This window comes from Microtus pennsylvanicus, chromosome 3 (genome assembly GCF_037038515.1).
Source record: "Microtus pennsylvanicus isolate mMicPen1 chromosome 3, mMicPen1.hap1, whole genome shotgun sequence".
Taxonomy (NCBI): Eukaryota; Metazoa; Chordata; class Mammalia; order Rodentia; family Cricetidae; genus Microtus; species Microtus pennsylvanicus.
Window position 1 is genome coordinate 66,384,217 of NC_134581.1, and position 18,478 is coordinate 66,402,694.

Here is an 18,478-nt window from a genome sequence, read left to right on the forward strand (position 1 = left end):
ATCTGTGTTAGCCACATGGCTCAGTACCTTTCTCAGTGGCGTAGTCACATCTTGCTTCTTCGGTGTCTGGACAGGACTGCAGAAGGAGCTTCCCTCTTCCCAGAATTCTCCTGTTCTCATTGACCTGCCTCTCCTTCCTGTCTGGTTGTCCCGCTTATACTTCCTGCCTGACTACTGGTCAGTCAGAATTGACAGAATATAGACAATTGTCCCGCACCAGATCATGCATTTTGTGTCTTTGGTCACCTGCCTGTGGACATCTGAGTTCTTCCCCTTCTTAGGTTGATAAGTAATATTGGTATGAACGCCCATATGCAAGTGTTTGTGGGGACACATGTTTGTTTTTCTTGAGCTACCTAGGAGCCACAATGCTGAGAGGTATAGTAACTCTCTGAGAAATGGCTAAGCTGTCTCCTGATAGAGCTGTACCCCAGCCTTCATTTCCACCAGCACTGCCTGAGCATCCAGCTTCTCTGTCCTTACTAATCCTGCTTTGCCTTCCATGATTGCAGTGCAGCTAAGAGGAAGATTACATATTAGGATCACAGCAGGGAATGACAGGGTCAAGGTTTGGAACCCAAGTTACTCTGATTCCTCTTCAGCTTATGGGATAGTGGACAGAATCTGCAGGGGGTAGTCCTGGGGACTGGGGCTGCTGGACTTTGGGACAGGACTTACACCTCCGTCCTAGGGGCAATGGGCTCCAGCAATGGCTACAACAGGGACTTGGTCTGGGAAAGATGGGGAGATGGTCAGTCAACTTGTTCTGGCTTCTGCCAATATGGGTCACAATAAAACCTTCTCTCTGGTGCCCTCCCCTGGCCCAGCCTGTATTTGCCATGTCCCCTTCCTTTTGACTGGGTCTGGCTATGTTCTCCTGTCTCAGCCCCATGAGCTTTACTTCTTTAGGCCAATGTCAAAGTCTATTTGCAGCCTAAGAATATATCTATAGAGGAAAGGGGCATCTGATCTGTCTGTCTAGTTCAGGTAGGACCAGAGGCAAGATCCCCCGTTGGTGCCAGCCTTGAGGCAAGCCCTGTGAAGGCGTTGGCTTCCTCCGAAGATGTGCCTGGCCAGGAGGCAGCAGTGAGGCTGCCTCTATCCACATGGTGCTCACGTTTTTAGAATGATCATCCTTGTCCCAGGAAAAGAAGGCCCAGCCAGATATGGCGGCACCTACCTATAATCCTGGTGCTTAGCAGGCAGAGGCAGGAGGATTGTAAACTTGAGGCTATCCTTCAAGACCCTGAAAACAAACAAACAAATAAGCCCAAAAGGTCTAAAAGAGTTTAGAGAACCAATCCCATGCAAACTTCCTTTATAAACAGGAAAATGGAGGAGAATGAGCTTTTATTGACCACTTGAGTCTCCTTCGTATGCGTCATTTCTTCTGGTCATTTTTTTCTGATCCCCACACTCGATGACAAATGCCCCACCTTCCCTTTGAGGAAGCAGATTCAAGCTGTCGTGTTTGCCTCAACCCAACATGTTAAGTGGTTCAGCCAAGAGGAAGATGCCTGCTTATGGGCTCTGTTCCCACACACACAGTGTCCCAAACCGTGGGATGAGACATCAGGCATATGTGATTCAAGACCTGACTCTGCCACTTTCTTGCTGTGTGATGTGGGGAAAGTGAGTGAACCTGTCTGGGCCACAGTACCCATGTGTGACATCATAAGGCTGTGTGGATCTACTCCATAAGGATGGAATAAGAAGACCCAGACACAACTGTCTAGACTTCTGCTGTCTGTCCTCTGCTCTGCAGGCTCTGCTGGCTAGGAATGCGGGCCTGTTGGTTTTCAGCCCATTACCCCAACCCCAATTTCGCTCTAAAACCCCGACTTTCTGTCCAGCTAGATCTGTCCTCGCCTGCTTCCAGAAGCCTGAGAAGCTCTGAGCCCAGAGACATTTTTACTCTTGTAAGTGGGTCTGAGCCTCACCTCTGCCCACCACAACCTTGGCCTGCAAGGGTAAACGCAGAGAAAGGCCCAGGAATCTCCATCTCTGGGACTTCCCTCCAGTCGTTTCTTCTCTTCTTCCCTGCTGTCTCCCTGAACTGTAGCAAGATTAATAAAAACCTAGAGATAGAAACTGGAGTTCAACCCGAAGGTCAGAAAAACGAAACAGACACCTTAATCCGAAATGTCGATCCTGCCTCCAGGAATCTCAGAATGAGACTGTGACTGAGAGCTGTCTCCTCCTGTCTTTTATTCCTCTCTAGTGCTGGGATTAAAGGCACACAACTACTATCCAGTTTCTTTGGCAAACTAGTGTGGTTACTGGGATTAAAGGTGTTTGTCACCACTGCCCGGTCTGTAAGGCTGATCAGTGTGACTGTTTTACTCTCTGGTCTTCAGGCAAGCTTTATTTATTAAAATACAAATGAAATATCTTTACACTAAACTTTGCTCATCTTCCAAGGCCAAGCCAGACTTGCCTTCTCCAAACTGCCTTCCGGCCCACCACAGGCCTGGTTTGCCTGCCAGCTCTCAAGGTCCTGTCCGGAAGGTATTGTCGGCAGCAAGCCCGGAGGCCCTGCCCCAGTCAGAACTGGATCCCCTACAGACAACCCAGGTAGGTTTGACCACACTGCGGTCTTTTCCTCCTTGCAGAGGAAACACTCTGGACAGCTCGGGCAGATGGAAGAGTGCGCCTGCGCCGGGAACCCTTCTGCACGCAGCCTCCCTATACCGTGCACCGGATGTTCTACGAGGCCCTGGATAAGTACGGGAGCCTCAGTGCTCTGGGCTTCAAGCGCAGAAACAAGTGGGAGCGCATCTCTTACTACCAGTACTACGAGATTGCCCGCAAAGTCGCCAAGGGCTTCCTGAAGGTAGGAGCCCCTCACTGCACACCCTTTCTTTCCTGAGACCTGCTTTCTAGCTTGAGCACTCATAGGCCTCCTCCCCAACTCCCCAGCAGGTGAGGTCTCCAGAAACCACCACTGTAAAACATGATACCATCCGCTGGGCTAACACTATATTCTGGGCCCTACGCTAAGGATTTTACATTTATGGAACCTCTACCACAGGCTACCTTCAAAGAAGGAAACCAAATAGACTGATCTCCCCAGAAAGTCAGAGGAAGAGTAAACAGGGTTGCCAGAAGCTGATTTCCTAACATGTTTTCTGACTGGGTGAACTCTGAGATGGGGATGGGCCTGGACGGGTTTCTGCAGTCTACTGGGAGGCAGCAGGGGAGGGAGAGAGGTCCTTTCTGTGTAGTTGACCCTCCTATCTGTCTTTGGCCTGGAGCTCGGCCTGGAGCGAGCCCACAGCGTGGGGATCCTCGGCTTCAACTCCCCAGAGTGGTTCTTCTCTGCGGTGGGCACAGTGTTCGCAGGGTGAGTGACTGGGCAGGGGTAAGGTCTCCTATGGGCTGGTGGTGGGCAGAAAGGACAGAGAGGATCATTATTTCTTTAGAGGGCTCTATACCACTCCGCAGCATCCCTTATCTCCCCCACCCCCAGGACCTTCTGGGTTCCCCTTTTCCCATCCCTGCCTGTTGGAGCTCCCTGGGAACAGAGTCTGTGAGGCTGTGAGGAGGGGATGGTTCCTCTGCACCTGATATGAATCTTCCTGTGCCCCCAACAGGGGCATTGTCACTGGCATCTACACCACTAGCTCTCTTGAAGCCTGCCAGTACATCGCCCACGACTGCCGTGCCAACGTCATTGTGGTTGACACACAGAAGCAGCTGGAGAAGATACTGAAGGTTTGGTGGGAAGAGCAATGGGTTGTGGTTACAGGCTGGACATCTACTCTAGTGTATGAAGGGTGCTTTTATTCACCCATCAAGAATTCTTATCTCCCTCAGCCCATGTGCACATGCAATACACATGTACAACACACACACACACACACACACACTTGGGGAGTGGGTAATATTGCCTTTCACTCATACTCCTGGCCAGGCCATTGTCTGTCATGGCCTTCCCTCTGGACAGGGTCTGACCTAAAGGGAGAGCTGTGGACATGGACTCCTCTGTAGCTTAGTTTGTGCTTTGGAGATGTTCCTTGGGCTCTAGCCACTCATCTGCTCCTGAGGGTCAACCTTCCAGAACCTGGAACCTGGGTCTCCAGAGAGACCACAGTAGGTGCCTGCCTCCCTTCATCTCTGCTGGAGAAGTCTCTTAAGAAAAAAAAAAGCAAGCTGGGACTTGTAGTTCTCACTTGGCTGTGGAGATACTCCCTGGGGCAGACCCAGTTCCTGGAGAGGGTCCCCTCAGGCGAGGCTGTGCGAGCCCTTGCTGAGAATCACTAGCTCACAGCAAAGTGAGAAGACACCCCCCCCCCCCCCCCCCCCCCCCCGCCCAGAAGCCTCCAGAGTCCAGGTCTGCTCAGGGAACACTAGTGCAACAAGCTGAGTGTCCCTCCTCTCCAAGACAGGCCAGGAGCAAATGCAGAGCTGGGGCCCAGGAAAGCTGTGGGATGGAGGGGATGGGGGACCCAGACCCCAAACAAGATCTAACAGGGGCCTGAGCCATCAACCTAAGAGACAATTCCTCAAACAGCAGACATGGCCTGGCAGGCGTGAGCACACACACCTTCCTGAACTTGTCAGTGAGGCTGGATAAGGTGCCCACCCCTGCATCTTGTGCTTGGCTACCCTATGGCTAGATCCAGACTCCATGGAGTGTGCACTAGTCTAGGACATGTGAGCACAGCCTTTTAGGCCAGTTTAGGGTGATTATGGAAACTCTATTTTGCGGCCATTCTGTTTTACTGTGAAGGGTTTCTCCTGTGGCTCCTTGGCTAGTGAGGAACTGTCCTGCCTCCTTACAGGGCCCTTTCTTTGAGTCCTGCTTTCAGGATCTCACTGACCAGCTCCATTTGTCTATCTCGGACAAACATGTGGGTTTGGGAACAGACAGATAAGGACAGAGTGTGTGGCCCCAACCTTACTCCGAGACAAGGAGGGCGGAGCTATCTTCAAGCAGTCTTCTTTCCTTCTCCAAACTCTTGTTCTGAGGGATATGCTAAGTGGTCAGCCTCCAAGAACCATGGGGCCTGGGTTTCCAGAGAGGTCATGGAAAATGCCTTCCCTTGTCTCTACCAGAGTAGTTAGTCATCAGGGATTTATATGCTACTGGCCTTTTCAGAGCACCCTGGACTTAGCATGACCCAGAAGTCCTCAGATAGCCTCATGGTCTCAGACACACCCAGGTCATTGGGTCATTTTCTGAGCCTTACTCATCACAGCCTAACCCAGAACAGAGCCAGGCTCTCCCAGGCCCACTTAGGTCTGAAACCGTGATGGATTAGGAACCAATCAAACAGGGTTGAGGCCTCATGAGCTTGCCTTCACCATCCCTGTTAACATGTCTATTGTCCTGGTACAGCTCGTTGTTAGGCAGACATGTTGGGGAGATTTTATTGGCTTAGCTCCTGACATTACTATGAGACATAGTCTCACAGCAAACTCCCTGATCCTGTGGCTCTTAAATCTTTCTAGTACAAAGAGCTACATACAAGCAGGGAATTCTGGGAGTAGAAGAAACAATCCTACCCAGGGTCAAGCGCACCAACTGGTTATCCAATACCAAGTGGTCAGCTCTGAAAACATATATACACAAAGTAACATTATACGGACAAAACAGACTGTATGTGTGTATTTAGGAGTGTGTGTGTGTGTTTGTGTGCATCTGTGTGTAACGACAATTAATGAAAAAAGAGGCCATGAATTTGAAAAAGAGCAGGGAAGGGTATATAGGAGGGTTTGATGGGAGGAAAGGGAAGGGGTAAATGATATATTATAATCTCAAAAAGGAAAGTTTTTTTTTTTAAGGAACCAGTCTAGCTGGAGGGGGCATGGCTCTGTGAAGAGCGTGCCTTCTAGGTGTGCATGAGAACCCGAGTTTGGATCAGTAGCACACACGAAAAGCCAGATGTTGTAGCAAGTGCCTGTCGGCACAGGTGAAGGTAGAGGAAGCCCATGGCTAGGCTCACCAAAAGACCTCAAAAAATAAGGTTGAGTGTGATCGAGGGAAAGCATCTGATGTCTCCCTGTGCCCCCTCCACACACACACACACACACACACACACACACACACACACACACACACTCATGGACATACACACATGTGGGGTCTGCTGTTAGGTCCCAATCCCCAAAATGGCAGTACCACTGGCAATGTCCAAACTGACTATCTGGCCTCAGCTTGAGGTGTCTCAGAAGGATTGCTGACAGAAAGATAGAAGCTTCCACAGCGCTGATCAGGAACCTGTGAAATAAGTCTCTACCTGCCAGGAAGAGCCACTTCTCCACTTCTGGCAATTGGTACATCTATATCCCTATTAGCACACACACATAACACATTTCAAAGCTCCGAGCTAACCTCCAGGCTCTTTTCTCCTCATTAACATCAACATCTCCCTGTAACGCATGTGAAAGCCAGTGATCTGGCCTGCATGCTTCCTCTTCCCCTCCTGTCTAAATCTCAGGCTACACCAGGTTCTACCTCCTCTCTTCCACAGCTGGCCCTCTACATCTGTCTCTCACCCCCACTCCAGGTAGCCACGGCAGCCTCCCCAGATGCCTCTGGCTGCTCTCTACCACCTGATAGCCAGGAGGCAGTTTCATAGTTACAGTAAACCTCCTTCCCACCCATGGAATGGCCTAGTTCAGTGGTTTCACTGAGCCCTCACTTAGAAGAAGGAAAACCAACTCGACAGGCCCCGTAGCCAATGGTACGCCCTCTTTTGAACCCTCCCATGCTGGGCTGGGGAGGGTTGGATAGCTTAAAATGCAGCCTCTCAGATCCAGGACTTCAGTTAAATGACTCCCTTAGGTTTAAAACAGAATCTGTGTTATGGAAGTTCTCAAACAAACAGAGACAGGCCCCTGCATCATCAGGTTTCATGTTTATCAGGGTGCTCTAACATGCGTCTTGGCCTTTTTGCTAAGTTAAAAGGCAAATATTCCTCATCATGGTGTTTCATTCTCCAAGTTCTTCCCTGTGCATCCCAATCAGCAGTGTGAGTCTTTCTTAAATAATGTCTGGTAACGAGGGCTGGGAGTGTTGCTCAATTAATAGAATGCTTACCCAGAACCTTGGCTCCACTCCCAGGGCCACGTAAACGTAGCCTACATCACTGGATGCGTAGGTACGCCGCTGTAGTCTTAGCACTCAGGAGGTGGAGGCGGGAAGACCAAAAGCTCAAAACCATTCTCTCTACATAGAAAGTTAGAGACCAGCCTGGGATACATGAGACCCTGTCTCAAAGAAAAGGATAAAGGAAAAACAGCTGGCAAGATGGTTCAGTAGGAAAGATGCTTGCTGCCAAGCCTGGTGATCTGAATTTGATCTCCAGAATCCACGTGGTAAATGGAGGCAGCCAACTCCCTCAAATCAACCTCACATCCCTCCACATACATATGCAACCATGCACAAGCAGACAGATACACACAAGTAAATATAACTTTGTGTCTTTAAATGATTCTTCTGCTCCTAGCATTTACTGGGGTCTGGAAAACAAAATGATCACTAATCAACCATGTGGCTACTTGTTCTTTGCCCCCTTCTGACTTCTGCATTGGGTTTGTGTTGTGTTTGGTTTTCCAGTCTATCTCGACCTCCGTTCCCACCTCAAGGTTTGCTCTAGACCTTCTGCTGTGCATCTTGAACAAATCTCAGTGCACCTTCAGACAGGGCACTGCTCCACGTGTGATGGGAACTCACAGAGCATGCGGACAGACCCACAAACCCTACAGTGGGTTTCACAGAAGCAAACCAACCAACCTCAGAGAATAGTGAGGGCTTTGCAGTCATGCTGAACATGTATAGGGGTGTGTGTCAGAGGGGAGGGCACATGTGTACTGTGTACTGAGTGACAAGAAAGAAAGAAAGAAAGAAAGAAAGAAAGAAAGAAAGAAAGAAAGAAAGACACGACTGCTCCTAGGCATGGTGGAGGGGAGTTTATTCTAGATGCGTGGGAGAGCATCGTTAGAGGCAGGGATGTCTGGGAGAGTCCATAGTAGACATGACCCTGAACCATCTGAGGAGAGGGGGAGGGGAAGGTGGGAAACCAGGGGCAGCAGCCAGGAGGCCCAAAGGAGAACAGACAAAAAGGATCAGATAGCCAAAATGGCTAGATTATATAGGGAAGGGAAGCTGGGGGAAGGGCAGTCCAGCCCCTGGGCTGGAGAAGTTTGGGGTGTGGTGGGGTATGGCAGTCAGGAGGACCCTGTAACAGGTAGGGACTGAGGGATGCAGGGAGGAGTCTGCTTTGATATGCTAATGGACACCTCAGCCATTTGTCCCATATTTGAAACATCATACTGAGGAAATCAGAGGACCACTTTCAGAAATTGGTTCTCTCCTTCCACTAAATAGATCCTGGGAACTGAACTCAAATTGCCAGGCTTTGTGGCAGGTGTATACCCTTGAAATTCTCTTGCTGCCTCATTCCTCAGCATTCTTGAGGTTTCTCTTTTTCTGAAAAAAAGAAACTACTTTTGATTTCATTTGTTGAAAGATTAATTTTGTCTTATTTTGCCCTCTTGGTTGACCCTTCCTTCCTTTGTCCTTAAAGATTCATCCCAATGTTTTCTCTCTGTGTGTTTCCTGATAGAAATCCGTGGTGTCTTTCTTCCTCATTATGATGTATTTCTCTGGCTGCTTTTTTGTTTTGTTTTGTTTGTTTGGGGTTTTTTGTTGTTGTTGTTTTGTTTGTTTTTTAAGACAGGGTTTCTCTGTATAACCCTGGCTGTCCTGGAATTCACTCTGTAGACCAGGCTGGCCTTGAACTCACATAGATCCACTTGCCTCTACCTTCTGAGTGCTGGGGTTAAGATGTGCCTCACCACCACCCAGCTTTTTCTGGCCACTTTCAAGACTTGCTTCGTTTGCTCCTTTGAAGCTAGCCTTGAACTCTGCACACTCCAGGCCCTGCATTGTCACGTCTGTCTCAAGACGTGTTCTCTAGCACTGGTTTTAATTCTTCCCTCAGGCTGTATCTGGAGAGGTTTCTTTTTTAATCAATTCATTCATTTATTTATTTGTGTGTATGTGTGTATCTTCCTTTAAATTCACTGAGATTCTTGATTTGGTGGATTTATAGTTTTAATTTAACTCAGCAATTCCCCAACTTTATTTTTAAAACATAGGGATTTCAATTATACATATATTAAATTTCTTTTTTTTTTTTCAAGACAGGGTTTCTCTGTGGCTTTGGAGCCTGTCCTGGAACTAGCTCTGTAGACCAAGCGGTCTCAAACTCACAGAGATCCGCCTGCCTCTGCCTCCCGAGTGTTGGGATTAAAGGCGTGTGCCACCATCGCCTGGCTAAATTTCTTTATATTATACCACAAGTACAATTTTTTTCTGCTCTAACTATTTTTGAAGGCAAGTTCAAATTAAACTCCCTTAAGACATGGCTTTTCTGGGTCTATGTTTTATGGCCTTGGAGACACCTGCGTAAGACCTGTTTCCTCTGGCTTAACCATTGCTCTCTGTAGGCAGAAGCTTCTGTCCCCCCCCCCCCAGTCCTGCAGCCATTCAGTCCCAAATAAACACACAGAGGCTTATATTAATTAATTAAAAACTGCCTAGCATATTGCTCAGGCTTATTACTAACTAGCTCTTACAACTGAAATTAATCCTTAATTCTTATCTTAGGCTTAGTGCCTTTTCTCAGTACAGCATTTTCATCTTGTGTCCTCTATATCTGGCTTGTGACTACATCTCTGCCTTCCCTCTTCTGAACATTCTCCTAGTCTGGTCACCCCACCTGTACTTCCTGCCTGGCTACTGGCCAATCAGTGTTTTACTAAACCATTACAAGTGACAAATCATTACAGTGTACAAGAGCATTATCTCACCACACTTCCCCTTTTTTTCTTTTCAAAACAAGAACTCTGAATCTAATCTCCTTTGTTTAGTCTTTTTCCTGACCATTATTTATAACAACTTGTAGCCAACAAAAACAAGCATCCATTATCTATTTTTTGGGAATGTGGTTGTAGTTTTCTAGGCTACTTCCTATTGATTGGGGGCATTGATAATCTTTGGGGTATCCTGAGAAAATTTAGGATTATGGCTAAATCCTGACTGGAGTATTCTGTGAATCTGGATCACCTCCACCAGTCCCTTGAAGCTGTTTTGGATATAGAACTCGGAGAAAACTGCAACAGAGGTACTCTGAGATGGATCGTCTGGGCCATCCTCTCCTACTGGAGGTTTTTCAGGGGATCCTCCTTGATCAAACCTATTTTTCTTAACCCAGAGTGAATCTACAGCCTCTAGTTTCCTGTGGAAATAAAATCAGAACCTTTTCCTCAAAATAACATATCTTAAATTTTGAAATTGAGATATTTTTAAAATATATAGGTTGGTTTAATCTAGCATCATTTATAATCAAATGTCTTTTAGCAACTGTTATTCCTTCCTCAACAATCATATAATTCAAAGACAGCACAATAACATATAGTATCCAGACTCTCTGTGCATTTTCCATCTTACATAGCTTTTTAAAAATTACTCTATTTTTTAAGGACTTTCTCTATTCTTTTTCTTTTCTCTCCCAAGCTTAACATATTTTTTTAGCATACTGTAAACCATTTAGTTTTTTTTATATGAATCTGTCTTTACTGTATATTTCTGTCTTTTTCTGATCACATGAGTCTTTAACCTGCTAAGCAGCATGGCTAGGACTAAAGCGGTGGCTTTGACACCTGGCTCCACCCCATCCCTTGACTTCCTGAGAGTCTCGCTTCATGGTGGAGGTCCTGGTGGGAGCCATGATTGTTACCACAACTCTTCAGAGTGTTTAAATCCATGCCACCAGAAGAAGCATACCTTCAGCTGCTCATAAACATTGTCTAAGTATTTGGCAGCAGGGTATTTTAAAAGAGCCACAGGATTTTTGCCACTAATGCTGAGTAAGGAAGCCTCTCTTAAAGAAACCACACCTCTGCTTGCACATAACAAACAGAATCCACCCAAGAAAATACTGCTACCAAGAATCCATGTGTGATTCTGTTCTTTTGTGTCTAGAATCCTTTCCCAAGCTCTCTCGGGTTTTATGTGGATATAGTTGCCAAATGTTGGATGCCATTTGTAGATGGAAGTTTCTGTCCTGACTGGTCCCGCAGCCATTTAGTACCAAATAAGCACACAGAGACTTTTATTAATTATAAACTGTTTGGCCTGTTGCTCAGGTTTATTACTAACTAGCTCTTACACTTTAAATTAACCCTTATTTATTTATTTATTTATTGGTTTATTTCGAGACAGAGTTTCTCTGTGTAACAGCACGGCTGTCCTGGAACTTGCTCTGTAGATCAGACTGGCCTTGAACTCACTGAGATCCACCTGCCTCTGCCTCCCAAGTGCTGGGATTAAAGGTGTGCACCACCACTGCCTGGCAACCCATAATTTTTATCTATGCTTAAGTACATGGCTTGGTGCCTTTTCTCAATAAAACATTCTCTTCTTGTTTCTCTGTGTCTGGCTGGCGACTGCATCTCTGCCTTTCCTTCTCCCAACATTTTCCTACTTTGTTCACCTCACCTATACTTCCTGCCTGGCTACTGGCCAATCAACGTGTTATTAAACCAATACCAGTGACAAATCTTTCAAATATACAAGATCATTATCTCACAGCAACTTTGTCTCCAGTTTCATGAGCTCTCATCAATGAGATGTCTGTCAGCACAGCTGTTCAGCCAGTGAGTCACTGACCCTAGGAAAATGCCTGGAACTCTCCCTTCTGTGGCTCTCCCACCAGTTCTTCTGAACTACCTTGCCCTCCTGACTCATTGCTCTCTCACATCAATTCAACACGACATCAGACATGCCTCCCCTCCCCTTCCTCCCTATCCTTCCTCTTCCTGCTGTCCCTCTATCTCACCCTCTCACCTCCATCCCTTTTTCTCAAGCTCCTCATACCTCCCTCACCTTTCCCCCTGCTCTTTTTCCCTCTCCCCTCACATCTTCAGAAAGAACACTAGGTTCGTAGAAGCTCATCTCAATCTCAGGAGTGTGTGTGTGTGTGTGTACACTTGTGCTTGTATGTCTGCATGTGTCCATTTAAATCATATTTCACAGTGATAGATAGCTCTGATTCAAACATTTCATGGTGGGTATTTAATTTTGATTTTATTCTTGAATTTCTCTTATCTAGCCTTAAAAATTGTAGCAGATAATAACATTGGCCTAATCCTATAACACATATCAAATAATTTCAAAATAACAGTATAGATTTACTGCCAGAATAAGACCTATGACTGGGTGGTGGCGGCACATATCTTTAATCCCAGCTCTCGAGAGGCAGAGGCAGGTGTGTCTCTGTGAGTTCAAGGCCAGCCTGGTCTACAAAGCAAGTTCCAGGACAGACTCCAAAGCTACAAAGAAACCCTGTCTTGAAGGGAAAAAAAAGAATTAGACCTATGAATCCAGACATGGTGGCACATACATGTAACCCTGACACGGACACTTAGGAAATGGAGGGAGAAAGTTAGCCAAGGCTACAAGTTTGAAGCCAGCCTGAGTTATATGAGACCCTGTCTCAAAAAGCATGCCCAAATACACACACACACACACACACACACACACACACACACACATGGGGAGTGGGCTAACTAGATGAACCAGCAGATAAAGCACTTGTATAAGTCTGATGGCCTGGATTTGATCCCTAGTTCTCACATGAATGTGGTATTAACTCCACAAGGTTGTCTGACCTTCACACATGTGTACCATGACATGTGTGACTATACCCATCATATACACACAATAATAATAAATAAAAACATTTAAAGGCAAAATAAAATGAGAGAGAGCTAGGAAAATAACTCATCCAGTGAACTGCTTGCTGTACAATCGTGAGGACCCAAGTGCTCCCAGACTTTGTAAAAACCTGGGCATGGCAAAGTATATATACATGAACACAACACACACAGGTTGGGGAAAAAAAATGAAAGACAGAAAGGCTGCTGGGTGAAGTTTGAAATTTCTTTTAACTCTTTCCCAAGAACAAAGAATCAAAACACAGGCATAAAATTCTTTGATGAGGCCAGCACCACACACCTTGAATTCCAGCACTGGGGAAGGGAGGGGGCAGAGGCAGGCGGATCTCTGTGAGTTCAAGGCCAGCCTGGTCTACAGATTGAATTCCAGGACAGCCAGGGCTACATAATAAGACTTTATCGTTATGGAAAATGAAAATATACAAGCAAGTAATAAAACAAAAAACTTTTGATGCCATTGTGTTTATGTGATGTGTATGTGTGTGTGTGTGTGTGTGTGTGTTTAACCAGGTTGACGTGTAGTCTTCATTTGTATTGGCTTGAAGTGTTTTTTTTTGTTTGTCTGAAACAGTCTTACTACATAGCTCAGGTTAGCTTGTGATCCTCCTGCCTCAGCCTCCCCAGTGCTAAGATGACAGGCACACACTGTCACACTTGATTTCCTTCAGGTTGCTCTCAAGACTGGAAAATCATTTTTTCTCTTTTACATATAAACTTATTTGTTAAATAATTATAATATTTACATGATTCCAAAGTCAAAATTATTTGTTATACTTGAAGACCTTATCCCTCCCCCTTTTGTCTTGTGCTTGCCCCCACTCTCTGCCTGTAGAAAGTCAGGGTAATGAGTTCTAAGCTTCCAGAGCCCCTGTGACAAACATAAACAAATGCTTGCTTGTATGCGTGTCCTTTATTCACGTATGTTCACACCGCATTCCTTCCTCAGGCCACGAAGCCATGCTGTGGACACACATCTTTCCCACTGAGTAGTTTAGGAGACACACCGTATTGAAGTTTACACTCCCTTTGCACCTCTGTCTCCGTCATCTCCACTAACCTAACACTCTGTTGTGTGACTTGTTCAATCAGGCCCTGGGTCCCCACTGTCACTGCACCCAAGTTCCCACAATGGGGAGCTGTGGACAGAGGTGTCCCACTGGCATTGAGAATCAAAACTAGGAGACTTTTGCTACAGCCCACCACATGCAGATGAGGCTGTTTCTACAACATGGCCATTTTCTTGCTGAAACCCAATTTGTTTCCCTATCGATGCAGATCTGGAAAGACTTGCCACATCTAAAAGCAGTGGTGATATACCAAGAACCCCTTCCGAAGAAGATGGCCAACGTGTACACGGTATGAGTAGCAGGCCCCAGGTGACTGATGGGCCTGTCTGTGCCTACACGGTTGACCAACTCCTCTGCCCCGTGTTGCCACAGATGGAAGAACTCATAGAACTGGGACAAGAAGTGCCCGAGGAGGCCCTAGACGCCGTCCTTGACACCCAGCAGCCCAACCAGTGTTGCGTGCTGGTCTACACATCTGGCACCACCGGAAACCCCAAAGGCGTGATGTTGAGTCAAGACAATGTAGGACAGTTGCCCAGATGGGTGGGTGGGATGACTCTGGGCTGCGGTCCTGCCTCAACAGCCTCTGGGGAAGCCTCTCGGACTGCTCAGCCTAAGGAGCTAGATGTAGGAATGCCCACCCATTTGTGGTGTAGACAGAGCCCTGCAGAGGGGAGAGGAAAGGAAGCAGAGGGGAGGCCTGTCCCTAGAGGTCTCTGGAGCCTGTAGGAATACCCTAGAGGGCACCTCCATCCTCTGGGAATCTCTATGGAAGTAGCCCAAGCCCCTGTGGCTTCCTCCCCTCAGATCACATGGACAGCGCGGTTCGGCAGTCAGGCTGGGGACATCCAGCCAGCAGAAGTCCAACAGGAGGTAGTCGTCAGCTACTTGCCCCTCAGCCACATTGCTGCCCAGATCTACGACCTGTGGACCGGCATCCAGTGGGGAGCCCAAGTCTGCTTTGCAGATCCCGATGCCCTAAAGGTCAGTCTGTCTTCCTGACTTCCGGCCCCATGTGTGCCCAGTGTGTGAGTCAGGGCCTACCCAGGTGTGTGCTTGAATCTACAAGCCCTGTGTACTTGCCGATTCCTGGTGCAAATAGCACTCAGAGTTCTTTCAGCAACTGTTTGCCCAGCCTGACTCAAATAACCAAATGAACATGGAAGCTGATGACATTCTATTAAGTCATATAAACTACCACCTTCGGTCTCAAACTCCATGAAGTCACAGTTTCCTAGAGTATGACCATGAGATAATCAAAGGGTAGCCACAGCTTCCTGCACCCCAGTCTCATAAAATAGACCCAGTCTTTGCATCTTTATTTGAACCATGAAGAAACATTCCCAGAAACCCCCTAGCCAGCTTCCCTGACCTGGTGTCGTCTTGGTAGCGTCAACAGTGTCACATGGTTAGTCCTAAAACAAACACTGCTGGGGGAGCAACCAGCGTGTCCTTGTTTGGCTATGGTTGCTGTTGTTGTTGTTGGTGGTGGTGTGTGTGTGCGCAAGCATGATACGCTCTTGTTCTCACCTGTGCACATGCCTCTGAAGGCTAGTCAACATGGACTGGTTTCTTCTTTAATTCTCCATCTTTAAAATTATAAAATTTAAAAATTTTGAAAATTGTTTAATGTATGCATTGCGTCACATCCATGGAGACCAGAAGAAGGCAGAGAGCCATGGATCTGGAGGTTCAGGTATTTGTGAGCTACTTCATGTGGGTGCTGGGAACTGAACTCTGGTCCTCTGGAAGCGCACCAAGCACTCTTAGCTGCTGAGTGGTCTCTTCCACCACATCTACCTTATTTGTTTTCTTTTGAGACAGGCCTGCCCCCTCACTGTAGTAAATCAAGTGAAATTGTTTTAATAATGCTGAATTCAACCCTACAGATGCAGAATTTTAACCTTTATATTTGATATATTTTTAAATATTTATCTTACTTTATGTGTATGAATGCCTTGCCTGCATGCATGTGTGTGTCCCTGGTACCCTCAGAGGTGAGAAGACAGAGGAGGACGTTGAATCTGCTGGAACTGGAGTCGTGGATGCTTGTGAGGCATCATGTGGGTACTGAAAACTGGACCCAGCTCCTTTGCAAGAGTAACAAAGGCTCTAAACTACAGAGCCACCTCTCCAGACCCTACAATTAGTATTTTTAAATAAATTTTATTTTTACATTTATCTGTCTATCTATTTTGAGGGTCTCACTGTATACCTCTGGCTGTTCTGGAACTATGTAGACCAGGCTGACTTCGAATTCACAGAGATCTGCCTGTCTCTGCCTCCTAAGATCTGGGATTAAAGGCATGAGCCACTACACCTGGCTTATTTTTTAATTTTGAGATTATAGTATAATTATAACATTTCTTTTTTCCTTCCCTCCGAATTTTTCTCTATACCCCTCCCTGCTCTCTTTCAAATTCATGGCCTCTTTTCCACTAATTGTTATTGCTTGCACATAAATGTATTCCTAGATATAACCTGTCAGTCCATATAATATTATTTTGTGTGTGTGTTTTTGGGGCTGACCATTTGGCCCTGGCAAACAATTGGTGTGTCCTTCCTTGGGGAAGACTACTTCTCCCATGCCCAGCTTTCCTCAGTTGTCTGCAGTTTCTTGTGTAGGATTATGGCCTTGTGGGTTTTTTCCTGTACACTACAGTGTATCTGTTGGTGTTCCCCTTGGTCTGCTCACATGTGGGCGGTCCTGTTGGGGAGACTTGACGGATGGAGCTTCTGGCATATCTAGGAGACACAGTGTCACAGAAAACTCCCTGATCCTGCAGCTCTACAGTCTGTCCGCCCCCTCTTCTGCAATGTTCCTAAGCCTTGACTGTGAACGTGCTTTGTAGAGGTATCTACTGGGGCTGTGATTTTCTGAAGTGGTTCTGTCTATTGCAAAGAGAAGTTTCCTTGATAAGGAGTGAAGGCAAGACTTCTCTGTGGGTATAAGGACAAATACTTATAGATTGTTGTTTGCTGGTTTAGTGAATTAGGGCTTGCAGAATCTCCTCAAATAACCATAACGAGGCTTCCAGTTAACTGGGATACCAGGCATGGCATCTCTCTTATTAAGGACAGTTAAAGATCTGCTGTTGGTTACTATCAAAATATGCACGCTGCTACTGTACCTTTAGGGTTACGAGGCCATGCTGGTCGCTGATGTGGTCCATAGGCATCACAGCTGGGTAGGACTGTTGGTTGCCTTCCTCCTTCAGTAGCTTGCATGGCACCTTTTGATACCATGAAAGCCAGTCCTCAGGAGGGGGGCATTCAGGTCAGTTCCAGTTCAGGGATTTACTTTCCATCTCTGAGTGGGTAACCGAGGGCAATTATAATAGGCTGTATTTTGGGAGTTTCTTGGACAGCCCTGGCCAACAACTGTAAAGAAGGCTTCTCGTGTCTGGTATTTGGATTTTTTTTGTTGGATGGTCTTTGTCTCTTGGAGGGAACATTGTTAGTCCAAATGAGAAAAGTTTATTAAAACTATATGTGTTTATTTATCCATGGAACTGCGTATTGCATTTTGGATGACTAGTTCACAGCATGACTCCTTGTGGATTTTCCAGGCATTGTGTTGTCATGTTCATCATCTTCTATATTCCCCTAGAGAAGCCCATCCCTTCCCATTCCCCCATTCGGTAACTTGTACCCTGCTGTTCACCTCTCTCCTGCTCTCAGTCCCTCTGTCCTGGCAATGGTCCTGGGTTACTTTCCTGGCTTCTGTAGTTACTATAGGCTGTGTGCTCATCTGAAGACTGGGAGCGAGGTGTCTCCAGTGGGAGAGAACATCTGTCTTTCTAAATCTGGCTTACCTCACTGGATATGATCTTTGCTAGTTCCATCCATTTACTTTCAAAGTTGATGATTTTATTTTCCTTCACGACTGAATAATAATGTATCTATATACCACATTTTCATTATCCAGTGTCGGACACTGATGTGAGACAAGACCTCTCCCTGAGCCTGGAGCTCCCCATCTGGGTGAGAACTTTCAGTTGCAGAGTCCCCGGGATCCACTCTCCCAGCGTGAGGTTTCAGGCACATGTGCAGTGGCCGTCTTTTTTAGATGAGCCTTGAATCCAGGTTCTCATGCTTTCACAGCTGAGGCACCTCCCTAGCCCCTTTGTTTGGTTTTTAATTAATTTTAAACTTAAGCTTATTTATTTTTGAGACAGGGATACACATACACACACATATGGAGAGAGGGAGAGAGAGAGAGAGAAGCTCTGCCTGGCCTGGAACTCACTATGTAGATCAAGTTAGCCTGAACTCACAGATATCCCCCTGCCTCTGCCTCCCGAGTGCTGGGATTAAAAGCCAGTGCCACTACATCCTATTTTTATTTATTTATTTATTTATTGTATTTGTAGAGAGTACTGCAGGGTCTTATGTGTCTATAGTGTACAGTGTGTATATATCAGAGGACAACTTTCAGGACCAGTTGCATCCTTCTACCATGCAGGTTCTGAGAATGAAGCCATGTAGTCAGGTTCAGCCACAGACCCCTTGATCCACTGAACCACCCCACTGGCCCTTGTTTTTGTCTATTTGCTTATGTTATGTTTTATATGTCTCTTTGTCTTGAGATAGGATCTTATTAGGTAGCTCAGGCTGGCTTTAACTTGCTATGTGCCCAGCCTGGACCTTGAACTCATAGC

General features: G+C 46.4%; 1 protein-coding gene across 2 annotated transcripts in view; it reads left to right on the forward strand.

Moving 5' to 3' along the window:
- Nucleotides 1-18,478, forward strand: part of Acsbg1 (acyl-CoA synthetase bubblegum family member 1) — a 59,976-nt gene that overhangs the window by 29,280 nt on the left and 12,218 nt on the right. For both annotated transcript variants that reach the window (XM_075965872.1, XM_075965873.1), the window contains 6 exons: nt 2,613-2,833; nt 3,255-3,343; nt 3,594-3,714; nt 14,026-14,106; nt 14,190-14,339; nt 14,625-14,801. In XM_075965872.1, coding sequence (XP_075821987.1) covers nt 2,613-2,833; nt 3,255-3,343; nt 3,594-3,714; nt 14,026-14,106; nt 14,190-14,339; nt 14,625-14,801 — 839 coding nt within the window. The remainder of the gene's footprint in view (nt 1-2,612; nt 2,834-3,254; nt 3,344-3,593; nt 3,715-14,025; nt 14,107-14,189; nt 14,340-14,624; nt 14,802-18,478) is intronic.